The 17,908-nt window shown below is 41.3% G+C and overlaps 4 protein-coding genes across 5 annotated transcripts; 3 read left to right on the forward strand and 1 right to left on the reverse strand.

Moving 5' to 3' along the window:
* Positions 1-1,206: 1,206 nt before the first annotated feature.
* On the reverse strand, positions 1,207-7,114 carry angel1 (angel homolog 1 (Drosophila)). Of its 2 annotated transcripts, none has more exons than XM_040137988.1 (10): positions 6,964-7,114; positions 3,993-4,847; positions 3,630-3,865; positions 3,458-3,527; positions 2,923-3,365; positions 2,582-2,723; positions 2,344-2,454; positions 2,173-2,206; positions 1,898-2,061; positions 1,207-1,798 (listed from the first exon to the last, which is right to left on the reverse strand). In XM_040137988.1, exons 1-10 carry the CDS (start codon positions 7,028-7,030, stop codon positions 1,638-1,640), a joined length of 2,283 nt encoding a protein of 760 aa, XP_039993922.1. In that variant the 5' UTR covers positions 7,031-7,114; the 3' UTR covers positions 1,207-1,637. The 2 variants fall into 2 exon arrangements, with proteins under 2 accessions (XP_039993922.1, XP_039993923.1); XM_040137989.1 differs by having other exon boundaries at positions 6,848-6,976.
* On the forward strand, positions 6,978-11,565 carry LOC120795811 (leucine-rich repeat-containing protein 74A). Its single transcript, XM_040137990.1, has 13 exons — positions 6,978-7,609; positions 7,869-8,044; positions 8,123-8,230; positions 8,347-8,440; positions 8,658-8,707; positions 8,810-8,891; positions 9,045-9,130; positions 9,214-9,408; positions 9,502-9,597; positions 9,759-9,902; positions 10,120-10,224; positions 10,522-10,607; positions 10,925-11,565. The coding sequence occupies exons 1-13, from the start codon at positions 7,501-7,503 to the stop codon at positions 11,529-11,531; spliced, it is 1,938 nt and encodes a 645-aa protein (XP_039993924.1). The 5' UTR covers positions 6,978-7,500; the 3' UTR covers positions 11,532-11,565.
* A 435-nt stretch (positions 11,566-12,000) lies between these two features.
* Positions 12,001-13,899, forward strand: olfm4.1 (olfactomedin 4, tandem duplicate 1). Its single transcript, XM_040137789.1, has 5 exons — positions 12,001-12,054; positions 12,165-12,338; positions 12,437-12,649; positions 12,719-12,866; positions 12,949-13,899. Exons 1-5 carry the CDS (start codon positions 12,001-12,003, stop codon positions 13,776-13,778), a joined length of 1,419 nt encoding a protein of 472 aa, XP_039993723.1. The 3' UTR covers positions 13,779-13,899.
* Positions 13,900-15,828: 1,929 nt separating this feature from the next.
* olfm4.2 (olfactomedin 4, tandem duplicate 2) lies at positions 15,829-17,821 on the forward strand. Its single transcript, XM_040137799.1, has 5 exons — positions 15,829-15,936; positions 16,105-16,272; positions 16,354-16,566; positions 16,662-16,803; positions 16,880-17,821. Exons 1-5 carry the CDS (start codon positions 15,880-15,882, stop codon positions 17,671-17,673), a joined length of 1,374 nt encoding a protein of 457 aa, XP_039993733.1. The 5' UTR covers positions 15,829-15,879; the 3' UTR covers positions 17,674-17,821.
* The last annotated feature ends 87 nt before the right edge of the window (positions 17,822-17,908 follow it).

Genomic DNA, 17,908 nt, shown 5'->3' on the forward strand with positions numbered 1-17,908 from the left:
CAGTGAATTAAAACACTCGGACTAAGTGGGACACTTTCAACATGTTTAACATCTCAGAATATTGTTCAATCTAGCGCGTTTCGACAATGGACAACCTACGTTGACAAAAGTAAGACAGATATTGTTTAACATTATTATTCCATTCTTATTAACGGTGTTGCCACTGTTTGCTGAACTTCTATAATTAATTGCGGAAGTATGCTGTCAGCATATGTTTTGCTCTCATGATCAGGGATCCTGCTGTTTAATGGATGCCCAAGTCCTCCCCACAGCACAGCAATCAGCTAATAAGGTTTAATGGCTGCTGCATTCAATGAAGACCAGTCAGCAAGGAACCACTTTCATGCATAGGCTAGAGAGGGCTATGAGGGGGCCAGGGCTACATGTGAGGTAAAATACTGTCATGTTACAACGTACTACTGTAAAACCACATGTGAAAAAGTGGCGAGATTTGTGCAAGTGAGCTCTTTAAAACAACGTTTGTTAATTTTGTGGAAGTCTGTGCTGACGTTCTTGGTGAATTATGAAGAGATACAAGTAATGAGAAAGATAAACAAATCCATATCCTCCCTTACTGTGGATTCCAGATGTCAAACACCTTGTCCACCAGTGTTTGTAAGATATAGAAACAGAAGGCATAATGACCTATTTGGAAAGAAAACCCACTGACCTATTTTGTTTACTTGCATGCCTGTGAAGCCTCAGGGGGAATAAAGACACACAATCTGGTTCTGCTATCCATTAAATAGTCCAAGTCGCTGATGATTGTATTAAAAGGGAATATATATTTACATAGCACACCGACAAGAATGATTTAGCAGCAAGTGAAAGATGTCCTACTGAAGGGAAACACCGTCACAGAGGTTCTATAGCCTTCACCTAGCACAAAGCTCCCTTACTGAGCCCCATCATGCATGAGCACTCAACTATCTACATGAATTATTCATTCATGCATCAACCAGACACACACACACACACACACACAAGCACACAGACATCTTCGCCCTAACAAACTGAGTGCTTCAGTGTAGTGGGATGGGAGGGGCAGAGCCAACATTCAGGTCCCAGTCCAGAAACAGAACTATAAAATTCTTATTCCAAGCCTGGAGGCACGCATGTCATGTCTGTAATGTGTTAAAGATCACAAATCATGAAGCAGCCACAAATTAATAAAAATATTTATTCAATATTTTTACCATCTGAAAAAATAGAACTAACTCATAATCAGAGAAATCTAATTCTCATTTCAAAATTAGGTTTAAAATAAACTAAAATGTGAAAGAGCAGTTATCAACAAAATGAAAAGGGCAGTGTTCTATTACACCAAAAAGAAAGAAATCACTGGCTACATTTTTTAAATCCCCACTAATAAGATTTGTTATATCGCGCTCATGGCTCATGTATCTGATGAAAACCCTGTGGAAAGAGACTGAATATTGGCATTCATTGTTTTTCCTGGCACTTTTGAACAAAAATATTAACTTTAATTCAGTTAGAAAACTATGATCCTCTGCTGCCAAGACTGAACCACAAGTAATGGCATTCATACTAATAAAAAACAAAAACCAAATGTGTACAGAGCAAGACTTGATTCCTTTGAAGGGAAATATGCTTATCCTCACTCACAGTCTTTTCTATCATGCAGCATTCAGGTCCAGCTGGAATTTGGCCACAAGACTCAGATGGTCAGAGGGGAATATGTGATTAGGAAGGCCTTTCATTGACCATAAGACATCCTCCGATAGGAGGGAGAGACTAGCAATCAACTTCAGACCCTCACTCACGAAGTCGCCACCAGCTAAGGAAAAGACAACAAAAAACAAGACATAAGTTATTTAAAGTAGCAATTTATTTATTCAGAACAACATGTCAAATACTCTCCAGATACTCCCCATACCTGTTTGATAAGGGGTTAAGATGCGTCTCGGGGAGTAGAAGATATAGTCGACAGTGGCTCCCACTTCAGAGTGGAGGGTTGTGACTTCTGAGGTGCCAGAGCCTGGGAGAATATGTTTATAGACCGACTCCAGGTCTAACTGATGACTGATGGTTTGTCTGAAACTGTGACACAAAATTTATGACTAATATCTCATGGTATGGAGGCTTACTGCCAAAGCAGTAACGGTTAATCCTTCAAATTACATTATGACAAAAAACTGCAGGTAAACTGACCTTTTATCATAAGGCTGATTTCCCCTTGAAGCATCTGTGCACAATAAAAAGACACACAGATTTAAATTATTACAGAAAGGAAATCGTTTTGGTTTTTTTTGGTTTTTTTAAAAAGGTAGAACTAGTATAAGAATACATGTATGTTGCTGTGTCTGTGTGATACAACTGTACCTGGTGTGTTGTCAGTCACACCTGGGATCAGCTCCAGGTCCACAGGACGGACACATGCAGCTGGACAATAGCGCAGCCGTACCATAAAGTCATGGTTGTACTGACATTTCCCTACACAAGAGGAACAAATGTAAGATATTAAAGGAGAAATAAAACTTAATGACTGAAATTCCCTCCTTGGGTCAAGATTACAAAAATAACAGTGTGAACAAATCACAGTGTGACTTCAAACACTTACCTGATTTCTGGCTCTTGTTCTCAAATTTGTCCTTGACAGTAGTGTACTGGCATTTGTCAGTGATTCCCAGACAGCTGGGCCACAGGGGAGCAAACAGTCTGTGACAATAGATTTTGTAGGACAGGTCCTCTTGACCTGATATCTGTAGGACATGGTGAATACATACATGGTTACAGAGGTAACTGCTGCAAGAATCCCGACAGAAAACTTGAAATAAAGAGCCTAAGAAAGCAATTCCAAACAAGTCGACAGAAAGTGATGTAGGGGCAGTTTAATATTTTTCCCTTAGTATACCAGACACTGATTACTGTCAGATGTTCTTTGTAGCGTTTCAATCTCACCATCCATGCTGGTAGACCCTGGTAGTAGAGCTCACCGGTGGTGATCAGCTGGTACAGAGGCATGTGTGGGACCGAGTTAAAGTCTCCACACAATATAATGTTACAGTGTTCACCTTTGGCCTTACAGGACTTGACCATGCTGTCGATCTCTGCCAGTATTATTGCTAACTGGGCCAGCTTCACGTCACCCCTCCTAGGGTTGAAGAGCAGGTGGGTGTTGGCCACACAGAGGAGTGAGTCCTTCACCTTGGTTTTGGACCCCTGGGTGACCACTGGCCGGAGCAGCAAAACAATGCCCACATTGTGCCGGTCCAGAAGCTCCGTCTCAGGCCTGAACAATTCCAATGGGGTGACTGATACCTCAGAGAAGCAACTGTTTCGATAGCAAGTAGCACAGCCGTCTGTCTTGGTGCCTGTACGTCGTTTGTACACACAGGTGTAGCCTGGAGCAACAACATGAAGACAATATATGTAATGTCTTTGTCACAATATTCCCAAACATGATTGTGCCACTATTTTGTCTCAGATGACCTACCCATCTGAGACAGGGCTGGATACAGCTGTTCATGGTAGTGGTTCTCCTGAACCTCTTGGAGACACAGAATCTACACACAAGAGGACACACAGGAATCATCAGTGGACGCCTATAAATTAAACTGGAATGTAGCTAGATTTAATTTCTAAAAAAAAAGTTGCATTTGACTCACATCAGGTGCCCACTTCAGTATTTCCTCTAGGAGTAGGCTGCAGCGGTAGCTCCAGTCCAGCACCTCCAGAGGACAATGTATGTACAGCTCCTGGTTGGCCTCGAGTAAATCCTGAGCGAGGATGTTGTAGGACATGACCGTGAAGTCAATCGAGGCTTTTGTGAATGGGAAGGGTATCAGGGAAGGCTCTGCTGCAGCGCTACTCTCATCCATCTCCTCCCATACTCTCCACATTACTGGGTGGAAGACAAGCACATACATGTCTGTGCAAATAAACAGCTGGATGATAAGATACTCATGAGTGTAGACAAATCTCACTACAGTGGAAATACTACAATTGGGAAAAAATTTTTTGGTTCTGACCTTCAAAGGGCTCTGTCGCATCTATTGGAGGGTAATAGCTCACGGCAGGAAATTGCCAGAGCGGGCACTGCACCTCTTCTGCTAAGTCAGGTCCTGCAGGGAAGTGCCAGCCAGTTTGCGTATCGTGTTGCCCACCGAATTTAAGGTGGGTCTGAGTGTTAAAGATAAGAGAGGCAAATGCCAGCTCAGAACTGCTTGCCCCATCATGCATTTCATCAGGCGCGGGAACTACGTATTCATCCCAGCACTCAGTTATTTTATCGGCAGTTTCAGATGGAGTCCAAGACTCTTCCACGCTTGGTGACTGTATGTGTCTCTGTACTGGACAGGTAGTATCTTGTATGATGTCCTCAGCTGGAAATACTGACTCTTCCAAGGTGTGTATCTGTAGTTGTTCCCGTACTGTATGGGCAGTTTCTTGTATGCTGTCATCTGTTTGCAGACACTTTAACAGAGCTCCAAGTGCTTGCTCTGGACTGATATCCTCCGTTGGAAAAATAGTTCCATCCTCTGTGTTTTGCTTCCTATGCAGCACCACACACATATCGTCTTGCTTGGAAACTTCCACTTTTTCTTGTTGCATCTCACTCGTCTTTATAGCTTCATTCTCTGTTTCTTCACGCAGGACAGCAACCAGCTGTTCTTTGTCCGTGTTGATTCTTCTATCATTTTCTTTTTCTGGACTTTGCTCTTTCATCCTTTCTTTCGTTTCTGCCTTCGTCCTACTGCTTGGGCAGAGGCACTGGTCCAGCACGGTTGTCTGAGACTGGGTGAACCTCCCGGTTGTGACAGCACCACCATCCCACACTGCTGTGCCATTAACCACTGCAGGACGGAGACCTTTCTTTAAGGCCTCTGTAAAGCACAAAAGCACAAAAAACAGTACATTAGAGTAAGAGAACAGTGATGCATTCATATTAAGCTAAAAATTGCTGAACTTTTTTCTCTCTCTCTTTGTAAAACAATGACAATACAATCAGTTGTAAATGCAACATACAGTAGCATGAAAAAGTTTGGGCATCCCTGGTCAAAATCTTTGTTAATGTGAAAGGAAAAAGGCATAAAGTTAAAAGATGAAACATTCTTTTCAACATTTTACGCAAAATTTGTGTATTATTTTTGTTTTGTACAATTTTAGAGTGAAAAAAAGGAAAGGTGCACCGTACAAAAGTTTGGGCACCAGAGGAGATTTGTGCTCTCAGATAACTTTTACCAAGGTTTCAGAACTTAATTAGCTTGTTAGGGCTATTCACAATCATCATCAGGAAAGGTCAGGTGATGCAAATTTCAAAGCTTTATAAATACTCCGATTCCTCAAACCTTGTCTCAACAATCAGCAGCCATGGGCTGCTCTAAAAAAAATTAAAATAATCTATGCCCACAAAGCAAAAGCAGGCTATAAGAAAATAGCAAAGTGTTTTCAGGTAGTCGTTTCCTCTGTTCGTAATGTAATTAAGAAATGGCAGTTAACAGGAACGGTGGAGGTCAAGTTGAGGTCTGGAAGACCAAGAAAACTTCCAGAGAGAACTGCTCATAGGATTGCTAGAAAGGCAAATCAAAATCCCCTTTTACTACAGAAGACCCTCAGGAAGATTTTGCCGACTCTGGAGTGATGGCGCACTGTTTTAACATGCAGCGACACCTACACAATCAAAACCTTCGTGGTAGTTTCATCAGAAGAAAACCTTTCCTGTATCCCCGCCACAAAATTCAGCGTCCTGCGTTTGCAAATGAGCATCTAAACAAGCCTGATGCATTTTGGAAACAAGTCCTGTGAAACTTTTGGGCTGCAATGACCAAATGTATGTTTGGAGAAAAAAAGGGTGCAGAATTTCATGAAAAGAACACCTCTCAAACTGTTAAGCACGGGGGTTGGCTCAATCTTGCTTTGGCCTTATGTTGCAGCCAGTGGCACAGGGAACATTTCACTGGTAGAGGGAAGAGTGGATACCAGCAAAGTCTGGGAGCAAACATCACACCATCTGTTTATTAAAAAAAAAAAAAAAAAAAAAAGCTAAGGATGGAAAGAGGATGGCTTCTACAACAGGATAATGATCCTGAACACCCTTCAAAATCCGAAAATGGACTACTTCAAGAGGTGCAAGATGAAAGTGTTGCCATGGCCCACACACTCCCCCGACCTAAACATTGGAAATCTGTGATTAGACCTCAGAAGAGTAGTAATACAAGGCGGCCCAAGACTCTCACAGAACGAAAAGTCTTTTGCAAAGAAATGTGGGGGATTTTTGCCCAAACAAGAACGAAAGACTCTTAGCTGCTACAAAAAGCGTTTACAAGCTGTGATACTTGCCAAAGGGGGTGTTACTAAGTACTGACCATGTAGGGCGCCCTTTCTTCTGGGCCCTTTTCCTTTTGTTATTATAACTGTAAAAGATGGGAATAAAGTAATCTCGCTTAAAATACTAAAGAAACGTGTCATCTCTAACTTCATGCCTTTTGGAAATCCGGTCATCTTTTACTCGCTTAGCTATTCCCAGTGACACATTCTGACCAGGGGTGCCCAGATTTTTTTCATGCCAACATAAACCCCACCAGCCAAACACTCCCATGCGTTGACGCTCTGACGTCCAAGAGGGCGTCAAAAGTTCACAAACGGGTAGAACCAAACACACGTTGCCATGAGCTAAAGTTAACCAAACTGTAATATGATACGCTCTGCGCTGCTCTTCCCAAAAAGGAGAAAAAAATACTAGCGTTAGCTCACGCTGGGAAGCCCGCAAGGAACGCGTCACACCGAGCCTTTAATAAAACGCAAGTTCCGACCGACAGCTAAACGCTGACACCGCCGATCAATGTCCCAACAAACTGCTCAGTCACCAGCGCACTTCGCTTACCGTTAGCAACCGTCAGCTCCTCACAGCTGCTCAGAGGAAAGGCACACAGACGACACTGACGCTCACACTCACGCTTTTACACACGGACACCTTTGCCAGTGTGTTTTAAGATTTACCTGAGGGTCGACCGGTCAGGTACCGTGATAATGGGTAGAGCACATAGAATAACAGGCTGCCAATCATGTTCCGCGACTGAAGTCAGCGCATGCGCGTTCTGGGGTTGCTGGCGGGGTGAGAGGTTAGGGGGCACAACTGGTGTGGCTCCCTCGTGGATGTGTTTATTTATTTATTTTTATCTGTTTTGATGTGGTTAAATAAAAATACACAACATCCTAAAAAACGATTTTTTTTTATTCCAAACCAAATCCTTTCACATACTGTGCCATGCTATTCTTACAGTATGTTTTGCTTGGCTTTACTAAACACAGAGGGTTGTAACCACACTGAGGCATTCATTGTTAATGTCGCCACACATGACATGTTACCCGAGGGGTAGAATTACCTGCTGGACAGCACCGGCCTATTTCATTTCACAGCACTAGCCCATACACAACAACAAGGAATAAATAAACCCGGCAAATAAGTCCAAGACTGTTCCTTTTGTGTCTAGTAAATGGTCTCAAACAGGACTTAAGCTCTGATGGCAGACCGCAATGTTGACAATATCTTTTGAGTCCCTCTGCTTAAAAGATGATGATTGCCCTTCCGCAACTCAACCCCAAGGCGAGGAGGATGAATTTGACACAGACTTGGAGTCGGATGGTAAGTACATTAAATTCATTCTTGGATTTATTTTTGGACTTCTTGGCTAAATACTGCTCTTTGTGTAAAGCTGTAAAGTCATATACTACATAAAACACACATAGTATATAATGTAAATTCATTATAGTGAGGTAAAAACAAAACAATGCAATTAAATGGCTTGTTTGAAGTTTTCCTTTAAAATATATCCTCACTACTTCATGTATAGGCAAGGGCCCATATAGTGATACTCACACTGTATGGGGTTACTTGTTTCCAGAAAAAGAGGAGCGCAACAAGGAGGTGTCTATAGCTGAAGGGTACCTGCAGGCCTGCAAGATAGTAGGTGTTGTCCCGGTCTCCTACTTCATGCAAAACCTTGAATCTACAACCATGACCCTCACACACCGCGGGCTGGGACCTCTGGGATGCAAGGCACTTGCTATTGCATTGGTGGTAAGTTTAAAATGCGAGCGTGTTATTGCGTTTGACTTCATGAAGTAGAAAATGTCCTGATAAGCTCTTTGTATTTAGACTGATATGCACATCCACACTCTGGAACTGGCAGACAATCACATTCAAGCTGAAGGAGCCAAATACCTTGTGGAGATGTTGAGGGCTAATTTCACCATTAAGCATCTGGTATGTAGGACTGCAAACCCACCAATAGAGGGCACAAGTGCTTTTCAGGTGATATTTTACTTGTCTTTTACAGTGGGGTATACAACTTGTTGTACCAGCATCTGTTTTGCTTTCAGGATTTGTCCAACAACTGTCTGCAGTCTGCAGGAGCTGAGTATGTGGCTAAAATGTTGCTAGACAACATTTCATTAAAATCTATGAAACTTTCAGGTAATGTGCACATTAACAACATTTAACTGTACTGATATTAGTTGGTAGGGACCCACTCTGTTGAAGTGTCTATAGCAGCTTACTGCACCTTTCAGGGATGGGGGTTGAAAAAAAAAAGACTTCTTGCCTGATCAGTAAATTAACAATGACAGTAATAAGATTATCTTTTTTTATCGTCATGTGTATTTTGTATATTTAAACAATATTTTCCCAACAGGAAATGGATTTACTGATGATGATGCTAAATGTTTTGCAGAGTCCTTCTCGGTAAGTTATTAAAGAACAACTAACCACATCCCTGGTAGTTTATTTGCTTACTTTTTACCATACCATTACCAGTTCCATATTGCTAATATTTTTTACATTCAGAGTAATACCAGGATTAAGGATCTAGACCTGAGCCATAATGAGTTTTGCGGTAAAGGAGGGGAACATTTGGGACAACTGTTAGGTATGGTAAAATTCACCAATGTTAATGTCTTTATAGATGTGACATAGGGCATTGTTTTACTTAAACAGTGTGATACCATACCAAGTTAAATGGCCACAGTGGTAGACACAAGATCAATGTATGTTTCTCTGATTTTACTATCCATTTCTACAGCAAACAATGAAGGTCTGGAGGCGCTGGACCTTAGCTGGAATCATCTTAGAATGAAAGGGGCTGTAGCTTTTTGTGCAGGACTCAAGGTATGGCTCTGTAAGAAATTCATTTGATAGTTGACTTGGTATAAAACACTTGATGAAATGTACTCTGCATTTTCCATATTTAGGTGAATATGATGTTAAAACAACTTGACTTATCTTGGAATGGTTTTGGGAATGAGGGCGCCCTTGCAATGGGAGAAGCCCTAAAATCCAACAACACTCTGGTGCACCTCAACCTCAACAATAACCGTATCACCAATGAGGGTGTCAGCATGCTGTGCAGAGGTCTTGAGTTCAATGACACACTCCGAGTCCTACTGGTGGGTGGACGAAGTTGTATTAGGCCAACACAAATCATCACAATGGCTGCAGATACATTGTAAGATGATGGTTTGGCTTTTATACTCCTGTAGCTTGCATATAACTCTATAACAGTAGAGGGAGCCCTGGCCATGGTTAATGTGGTGAAGAACACACCTAAAACTGCCTTGGAGGAGATAAACATGTGTGTAAGTGACTGCTGTGGCACTGTCTTGCATCCTGATCTCATTATCCTGTCATGCCATTTGATCACAGTTCAAACAAATCATATTAGCTGTTAAGACAGTTGAGTGTTCATATTAATAACGACAAGATTGCATTGTTTCTTTTTCACCTTTTTACCAAGCAGAATGTGCTGGTAAATGAGAACTTTGTGCTCCTGTTGGAGGTGACCTGTCAGGAGCATCCCGGTCTGGATGTACAGTATGGGGGGGTGGGAGGTTTCATCGCTAAGAAGCCACCAAAACGCGTTGATCCAATGAAAGTCATCCAGGTCTGTTTGGTCACCTAATGAGAATTAGTAGTCCTAAAAATCTGATATAAATGGTTTCATTCCATCATTTTATATTAAAATGTAATCTCACATTCATGTATATTGTCTAACAAGTGTTTTACTCACACAATAATTTAGTAAAATTTGTCATCTTTGTCTTTGTTTGGTTCTGTATATATTAAATAATTGTCAAAACACATTCTCCGTTTTTCAAAAGGATTATCTGGATCAACGCAAGCTGCGCCTGTGGGATTTCTTTCGGAACATTGACAAGGATGGTACCATGCGAGTCCCCGTCACTGACTTCAGGAGGGCGGTGCAGGTTTCCAAATAAATGTTGATTAATTGAACTGTTTAGAGCCAGTGATATTTGCAGGATTTGCAGTATTCTGTCACTGATGGATTTCAGGGAAAGAATATTATGATCCACGATGTGGTATCTTCCAATCCTATTCACAACTGTTTCCTGATGCTGATCATGACCAATATAAAGCAGATAACGAATCAATAAAATTGTACTGTAAGAGACTAGTAATTCACAGATGTATTGCGAAAAAACTAGAAACTTAATAAATTGACCCTTTGACTCTTTCCTTTGTGTTGTGTAAAACCATGATAGCAATCAAGCATTCCTTTGGATCGATACCAGATTGAGGAGCTGATTCAGAGACTTGATCGGGACAGGACAGGAATGGTAGACTACAGGTGAGCACATCTCACCTATAAATTGCATCACAGATTAGGGCTGTGCTGGTTAAGGTTTATTGTTGGAAAACATTGAGTAACAACATTGCTGTGAATTTTTACACTTGCTTGTTTTATTATTCATCGTTTCAGCGAAATGGTTTGCTTTAGTTATCAGCTGGGAATTTGTCAAGATCTTCACTTTGAATGGTGACTTCAAAAATGATGTTATAAAGGAGTGATGCTTGTGAATGGCAGAGAGAGGGACATGTAGTGAATTGGTTGCAGTCCTAAAGTTTGGCTCCACAAAGCAAATGTTGTCTGATGTTTCTGTGCAGGGGGTTGGCAGATACGAGGAAACAGATGATGAGAGATCACCGCCGCCAGCTGAGGAAGGTTGAGTCCCGTCAGAAGAAAGAGAAGCAGAAGAGTGACCGCATCCTCAAGACCTTCCAGAGCGCCGTGGAGGCGGTTACGCCTCACAGCTCCATGGTCATATCTCCAGGAGGTGGCAAAGAGGACTCAAGTGGCCTGCAGCAGTTTTCTGCCACCCCTCTCAGCTCATGGCACCACATTTTCATGTCCAACAGCAGTCGCTATTCCATCACTAACCTAAGCAATGAGCATGTCCACCTGCCCATGTTAGGAGGCAACACATCTTACCGTGCAACCAGTTCCCTTGCAATGCGCTCCTACTCCCAACCCAACTTGCTGGATGACTCCCCACGTTCTGCCCATGGCAAGTCCACCTCCGCTCAGCGTATACGCTCTGATCCAGAGATGCGCCACAGCAAGCTAAGCCCCACTGCTAACCACCTGACCAGGTCCAGGCCTGCTCTCAATGCCAAGCAGCCAGAGGCCAAAGCCAAAACCAAGAAAGTGAAGAAAAAGAAAACTAAGAAACATGTGAAGAGCTCACAGAATCCTGCACAACCTGTCAAGTGACTGTAAAACTCTGTATAGTGCTATAAAATGTTATAATTCATTGTTACACACAATTATTAAATAAAGATTGATTTTCATTATTTATCTTGTTTCCAATGACAAATTTGCACAATATATTCAGCATTTATCCACTCAGCAAATAGGTCATTATCATCTCAATCAGCATTTCACTAATTTTCCTACTGAATGAGATGGACCGTCTCAGGAAACAAAACATTTCGTAACACTTGGGAACTCTTTCAGGTGGTAGACCAATCCATCATTGATTCTTCAAATTATGATGCAAACCGAGACATCTGAGTATTTAATTTCTGTTTGCTGAAGATAACATCAAGTGTTATATCCATGTGTCTTGGATAACAATGCTGTGAACTCGGACAGGTGCTGCATCCTGCAAGATGTTGAAACTGGCTATATAAGCCCTGTAGATTCAGCTGTCTCAACCATAAGTACTCTTGACTGCACCAGAATGATCATCACTCTGTATTTCTTCGCGCTGATGAGCTCCACAATGGCCTGGGGGGTATGTATGGCATGACTTAGATCAAGTGATTCACCTTTTTTTTCTTTGAGGCTCTACCCACGCTAGAGGTAAGCTGATCAACATTATGTTCACGTGACCCTTTTTCTCAGCGTGTAGGGCTGTGGAGTGAGGGGAGGGTGAGGAATGAGACAGGAGGTGGAAGTAAGGACAGATGTGCCTGTGATGCCTTCCTGCCCAGTTCAACTTTTCCTATAGGAGACCTGGTGGTGGTAGAGCAGGCAGCGGGGGAGATCTCCCACAAACTGGAGCTGGAGATGGGCAAGGTACTCTGGCATATTGGAAGCATGTTCAATAGATGATGACATATTTGAGACAAAAAAAAAAATTAAGTATTTTTTTTTTTTTCCTGACTTCATTTCAGCTGGAAGACTATGAGAGCAAGCTGACAGCATATGCAGAAAAAATAATAAAGTTGACAGTGGAAATTGAAAGAATGGAGAAGAATCCTGATGACTACAATGACGCTGACATGGACGAGGTGAAGGTGGAGATTAAACAAGTGGAAGCTCTGATTAAAGAGCTGCAGCTTTCCATGAGAGGCTCCTCCACTGTCTTTGAGTCTCTGCATGTACAGGTAAGTCCTGAGGGTGGCAGTTGCTGCATGTGCAGACACAAATCTCACAAACCATTTGTTACCTTTCAGATCACAGCCATGGTGGAGACCTTGAATAGGCTGGAGAAGACGTATGACAAGAATGTGGTTCTGGTGACCCGCCGAGAATACATCAAGGTGCAGCTGCAACTAGAGGAGTGCGAGAGACGCCACCAGGAGCTCTTCAACCCCAACATTGGTAAGCTGATTCACACTACTACACACATCTAAATCCAAGCCCTCTTTGGACTCATTTGATTCATTTTCCTCTCTCTCTGCAGGGTCCTGTGCACACACTGGTATCATCAAGGTCAGCAAGCCCATTGTTAGCCAACTGAATGCCCATCTGAACTCCGGCTATAAATTTGGAGGCTGGGGGAAAGATTCAAAGCCTGTTCCTGACAGAGAGTCTATGTACTGGTACTCTGGGTATACTAGTGGCTCCATTGTTGACATTAGGTTCTACACTAACTACAAGAATCTCATTTTGAGAAACCACTTCCAACATCACAACTTACACAGCAGCTGGATTGGTAGAGGGAACAATTTTATCCTCCGTGACAATACCCTGTATTATCAGATCAACAGTCCATTCGGGTTGGCTAAACTGAATTTCACCACCATGAAATATGAGTCCAGGGTGATTCCTAAGGCTAGCACCAAATTCTCCTACACTAACTCCCCCAATCAAAACTTTGACTTTGCTGCTGATGAGACAGGCTTGTGGGTGACCTATGCTACAGATGAGACCAGTGGTCGGATGGTCATTGGTAAAATAAATGAGCCTTCTTTCGGGATTGAGGAGGAATGGCAGACTAGTGTCTACAAGCCAGGAGTGAGCAACGCCTTTATGGTATGTGGCGTTCTGTATGCAGTAAGGATAGTCGATATCGAGACTGAAGAAATCTTTTATAAGTATGACACCAAAACCAAAGAGGAGAGCTACATCCGTGTTCCCTTTGAGAGGTTCCAGGAGAAGTACTCTAACCTGGACTACAATCCCACTGACCAGAAGCTCTACATGTACAATGATGGCTACTATGTTAACTATCATCTGTGGTTTAACCACACAACTAAAGATACTGTGGAGCCACCATTTCTCCTGACCTAAATCATTATCTGTGATTTACTGAAGGATTACATCTTATAAATGAAAAAAATGATTGTATTTCACATTTTCTTTGTAGAACATGTAGTGCATCATTCAGCATTCTTCTTGATTGCAAATAAATGAATAAATAATCTCCCTGCATTACAAAAGTGTCAAGTGTGTCCTGCAAATGCTCATGAATACAGTGTATTATGTGCTGATTACTGAAAATAAGAGTATCGCTACTTTAAAAAAAAAGATTCAATTTCATTATAAGAAATTAGACACGTGGAGTTGTATTCAGATTTATAATGGAATACTCAACTTTTTCCTTTTAGTTGACCTAGAAATCAAATATAACTTCCATAAACATTCATACAAATGGAGGGATCTATTTCCGCTATTAGATGAGCATTTTCGCCATACATATGACACTAAAAGATATCCAGACGAGATCCAAAATGCCAGACTGCATGATCAATATATCAAAGAATCTTGAGATTTGCTCTGTCAGTGCATTTCAGCTTTTCTGACAAACTACACACTCATTATCATCACCATAGTGATGACTTCCCAAATTGATTAGCATAGTGTTGCAACATAGCAAATAGAATTTGTTTTATAGCACAGCTGTGCAATAGGCCTTTTTCACAGAAGACATTTTGACATGTCACAATAGGAAAAGTACAAGTTAAAAAATTTAAAGCTGGATGAATTCCATTTAGAGGCTTCAGTTTCAGGGTCCTGGTATTGTGCATGATGGCTCACTGTCAAATTGTCACGACTTACTGGGACGTTTGAATAGAACAGAGTCATTGTTGATGTCATTAGTAATGCCTGTGCTCAAAATCTTCTGTCGTGAAGATTGCAGTTCCCACCAAGAAGATTGGGAAAAAGAAAAACCTAAAATTATAATATTCATGTGGTACTTGTGTATCTTTTGCACCTCACTGTTCGTTTTATATTTTTATAGAACATATCTTTTTTTGATCAAAAGGCGCAACGACAATTCAATAGGAAAGGGAGAAAATTACAGTGAACTAGCGGCATAAGATGTACATCAACTGATTTATGTAATTTGGTGTGAATTTATTTTTTTCTTTATTTTGTCAAGGTTAACACAATAAAGTTAAAGACTTATTTCAATTGTTGTCTGGGATTTACATTTCCTGTACTACTTCTGCAGTATGTATGCAAAAATGATGTTTTTTTACACCTTAAAAACATTTTGATTCCAGTTCCATTCACAGCATTAATATAATGCATACATTCCAAATCAAATGTTCACTTTTTACAGTGTCATGTTATAACTATGATATCTGCAAACTTTTCTCTATAAATTTGTATCTTTTCCTTCATCAACGCTGCTGAAGTGACGAAAATGTGTGTGTGCATGGCCATTTCCTGGGGTTCGAGTCAGCATTTAATTCCAAAGCTATTCTCTCTCGTGGCACAATATTTCCTTCTTATGAACCAAGCTGTTCAAAAGCACCACCCAAGTCGCATGCATACGATTACGCAATTAACCATGTGGATGAAGAAGCAATACAAAAAAGCAATTTGATTCCTTCATTCAAAATACAGTGAGAACTGACTTCTGAGGTGATGAGTATAAAAACAAGTATGTTCTATTAAGTATGATTAAATATAGATAAAATTGCTTTATTTTTGATTAAATTAAATTAAATTAAATTAAATTAAATTAAATTAAATTAAATTAAATTAAATTAAATTAATTACACTCTTGCGCCAATGCAATAGAACGTATCTTGCTGTGAATATGAGGACTTTTTCCTGCTCCCATATAACACACACAGCACTCACGTAACAGGCCATAAACTCAACAAGGTGTTGCTAGAATTCTCTGCACATGGCATTTTTCTCATCCACACCCCGTGTTATGATCAGACCTTATGTGATGGATTCCTCAAAGTTTATTGTGAGCAAACATGGATAGTGTCTGCTATAGGCTACTTGTGAATGAGCATGTGTACTTGTGTTGCGCTCCAAGACAATAACTATGGGAAGAGAGAAGGTGTCTGTGATGAAATTATAAGAGCTGTCTTTAAAAACCCTCTGACCAAGCCTCCGAGGAGACACTTGAGAAGTAAACTGAAACACGATGCTGCCAATTCTACTGCTGCTCCTACCAGTCCTCAGTCCTGCTGCGGCCTGGATTGTAAGTGACTTCTACTTTCCTTAACTAAATCATGCAACTGCATTGGTCATTCATTACGTTCGACTTTGATTATGAGGAAAAAAAATTATCATTATTTTTATTATTATTTTATTCGTTTATTTATTTATTTATTTAACTATCTATTTATTCATTTTTTTTCATTTTCAGCCAGTGGAGGATTGGGAGTCTGGCAATGTGACTGCATCAGTGGGTGAGTCAGATCAGTGTGTTTGTCATGTGTATCTGCCTGACACCACCTTCCCTGCTGACCGGGTTTACCACATGCAACAAGTCAGCAAGGATCTGATCCTGGACGTGGATATCCAAATGAACAAGGTGCAGTAGGTCTAGTAGCATGATGACTGAAAACACATGTTGTGGTAAAACATCATCATGTTGACCCATGTTTTCTTTCAGTTGGTGAGCTATGGGGGTAAATTGGAGATCTATTTGAAAGACCTGCAGGACCTGACTGTTAGAGTGGCCATGCTGGAGAGCAGTCCTGACAGTTACATCAAACTGGACTTTGAGCTGCTCAGGATTGAGCTCAGAGAGTTTGAGGCTCTGGTGTCGCAGCTCAAAGACTCCCTCAACTCCTCCTCACCCATGTTCGACAGTCTGTACACTGAGGTGAAAGAGCCATTTTTGAACCTACGTGCAAATAAACTGGCTTTCTTGATAGTCAGAATATTGGATTTAAGTTATTTTAATTGGTTTATTTCCAGATTCAGAACATGACCCTCATTGTGAACCAACTGGAGACTTATGACAAGAGCAACCTGGAAGTGATCCGTATCGAGTTTGCTAAGCTGCAGAGGAAACTAGAGGAATGCCAGAAAGACCAGGAGTTCATCAAGCCGGATATTGGTGAGGCAGCTAGTCAGAAGATAGTGGATAATCATTTATATTGCCAGTCATTTTCAACATTTTTCTTTTTTTCCAGGCAACTGCAACCACACAGGAATCATGAGCCTCAGCAAACCTACGGTGGTCCAACTAAATGCTCATCTGAATAGCGGTTACGAATATGGGGGCTGGGGAAAAGACTCTAAACCCCTGCGAGGCTATGAGTCAATGTACTTCTATGGTGCATACACCAATCCCTCAGTGCATGACTTCTATTTGTACTCTGACTATGAAACGCTGATTCTGAGGTCTGCATTCAAACACCATGACATACCAAACGGGTGGGAAGGTAGCGGTAACAATTACATTGTTCACGGCAACACCATTTATTACCAGATCAACACACCTTTCAGTATGAGCAAGCTGAATCTGACCAGTTCCAAATATGACTACAGAGTGATCCCAGCTGCTAGTCAAAAGTTCTCATACAGTTACTCAGACAAACAGAACTTGGACTTTGCAGCTGATGAAAATGGCTTGTGGGTAATGTATGCCTCAGTGGAGAGCAAGGGTAAAATTGTCCTTGCAAAGATCGACGAGAAATCTTTTGGCATTGCCAAAGAGTGGAAAACCGGTGTGTTCAAGCAGATGGCTGGCAATGCTTTCATGGCCTGTGGAGTCATGTATGCCACCAGGTCAGTGGATCTGAACACAGAGGAGATCTATTATGCTTTCAACACTAAGACCAGAACAGAGAAACACCTCAACATTCGCTTCCAGAAGTTCCAGGAGAAATACAGCAACCTGCACTACAATCCCACTGATCAGAAGCTCTACATGTACAACAATGGCTACTATGTGTCCTATAATGTGAGGTTTAACAGAGAATGAATCGCCTGGTGCTTGATCTGCTGTATTGTGATTGTTTAACAGAGAATGATTCCTCCGCTTTGTGATCTACCCTATTGCAATTGATACAGCTGATCTGTATTTACTGTCTTTGTCTCTGGAGGACTTTAAAGCTATGTACTTTCTTTTTCTGAATAAAATCAAACTGAAGCATTCAAATGATGTGACTGTTCTTGACTTTTTATGCAAATGCATTCATGATCCATACGATGAGGGA

This window comes from Xiphias gladius, chromosome 10 (genome assembly GCF_016859285.1).
Source record: "Xiphias gladius isolate SHS-SW01 ecotype Sanya breed wild chromosome 10, ASM1685928v1, whole genome shotgun sequence".
Classification (NCBI taxonomy): Eukaryota; Metazoa; Chordata; class Actinopteri; order Istiophoriformes; family Xiphiidae; genus Xiphias; species Xiphias gladius.

Excerpts from the sequence above, each read along its gene's own strand:
- angel1 (XM_040137988.1), bottom strand. The coding sequence starts at position 7,030 with ATGATTGGCAGCCTGTTATTCTATGTGCTCTACCCATTATCACGGTAC. Across the intron at positions 2,455-2,581 it reads GAACAAGAGCCAGAAATCAG|GGAAATGTCAGTACAACCAT; the intron begins GTAAGTGTTTGA and ends CCTCTTGTGTAG. Across the intron at positions 2,062-2,172 it reads AATCAGCCTTATGATAAAAG|TTTCAGACAAACCATCAGTC; the intron begins GTCAGTTTACCT and ends TTTGTGTCACAG.
- LOC120795811 (XM_040137990.1), top strand. The coding sequence starts at position 7,501 with ATGTTGACAATATCTTTTGAGTCCCTCTGCTTAAAAGATGATGATTGC. Across the intron at positions 9,598-9,758 it reads TGGAGGAGATAAACATGTGT|AATGTGCTGGTAAATGAGAA; the intron begins GTAAGTGACTGC and ends TTTACCAAGCAG. Across the intron at positions 10,608-10,924 it reads ACAGGAATGGTAGACTACAG|GGGGTTGGCAGATACGAGGA; the intron begins GTGAGCACATCT and ends GTTTCTGTGCAG.
- olfm4.1 (XM_040137789.1), top strand. The coding sequence starts at position 12,001 with ATGATCATCACTCTGTATTTCTTCGCGCTGATGAGCTCCACAATGGCC. Across the intron at positions 12,650-12,718 it reads TTGAGTCTCTGCATGTACAG|ATCACAGCCATGGTGGAGAC; the intron begins GTAAGTCCTGAG and ends GTTACCTTTCAG. Across the intron at positions 12,867-12,948 it reads GCTCTTCAACCCCAACATTG|GGTCCTGTGCACACACTGGT; the intron begins GTAAGCTGATTC and ends CTCTCTCTGCAG.
- olfm4.2 (XM_040137799.1), top strand. The coding sequence starts at position 15,880 with ATGCTGCCAATTCTACTGCTGCTCCTACCAGTCCTCAGTCCTGCTGCG. Across the intron at positions 16,273-16,353 it reads TGGATATCCAAATGAACAAG|TTGGTGAGCTATGGGGGTAA; the intron begins GTGCAGTAGGTC and ends GTTTTCTTTCAG. Across the intron at positions 16,804-16,879 it reads GTTCATCAAGCCGGATATTG|GCAACTGCAACCACACAGGA; the intron begins GTGAGGCAGCTA and ends CTTTTTTTCCAG.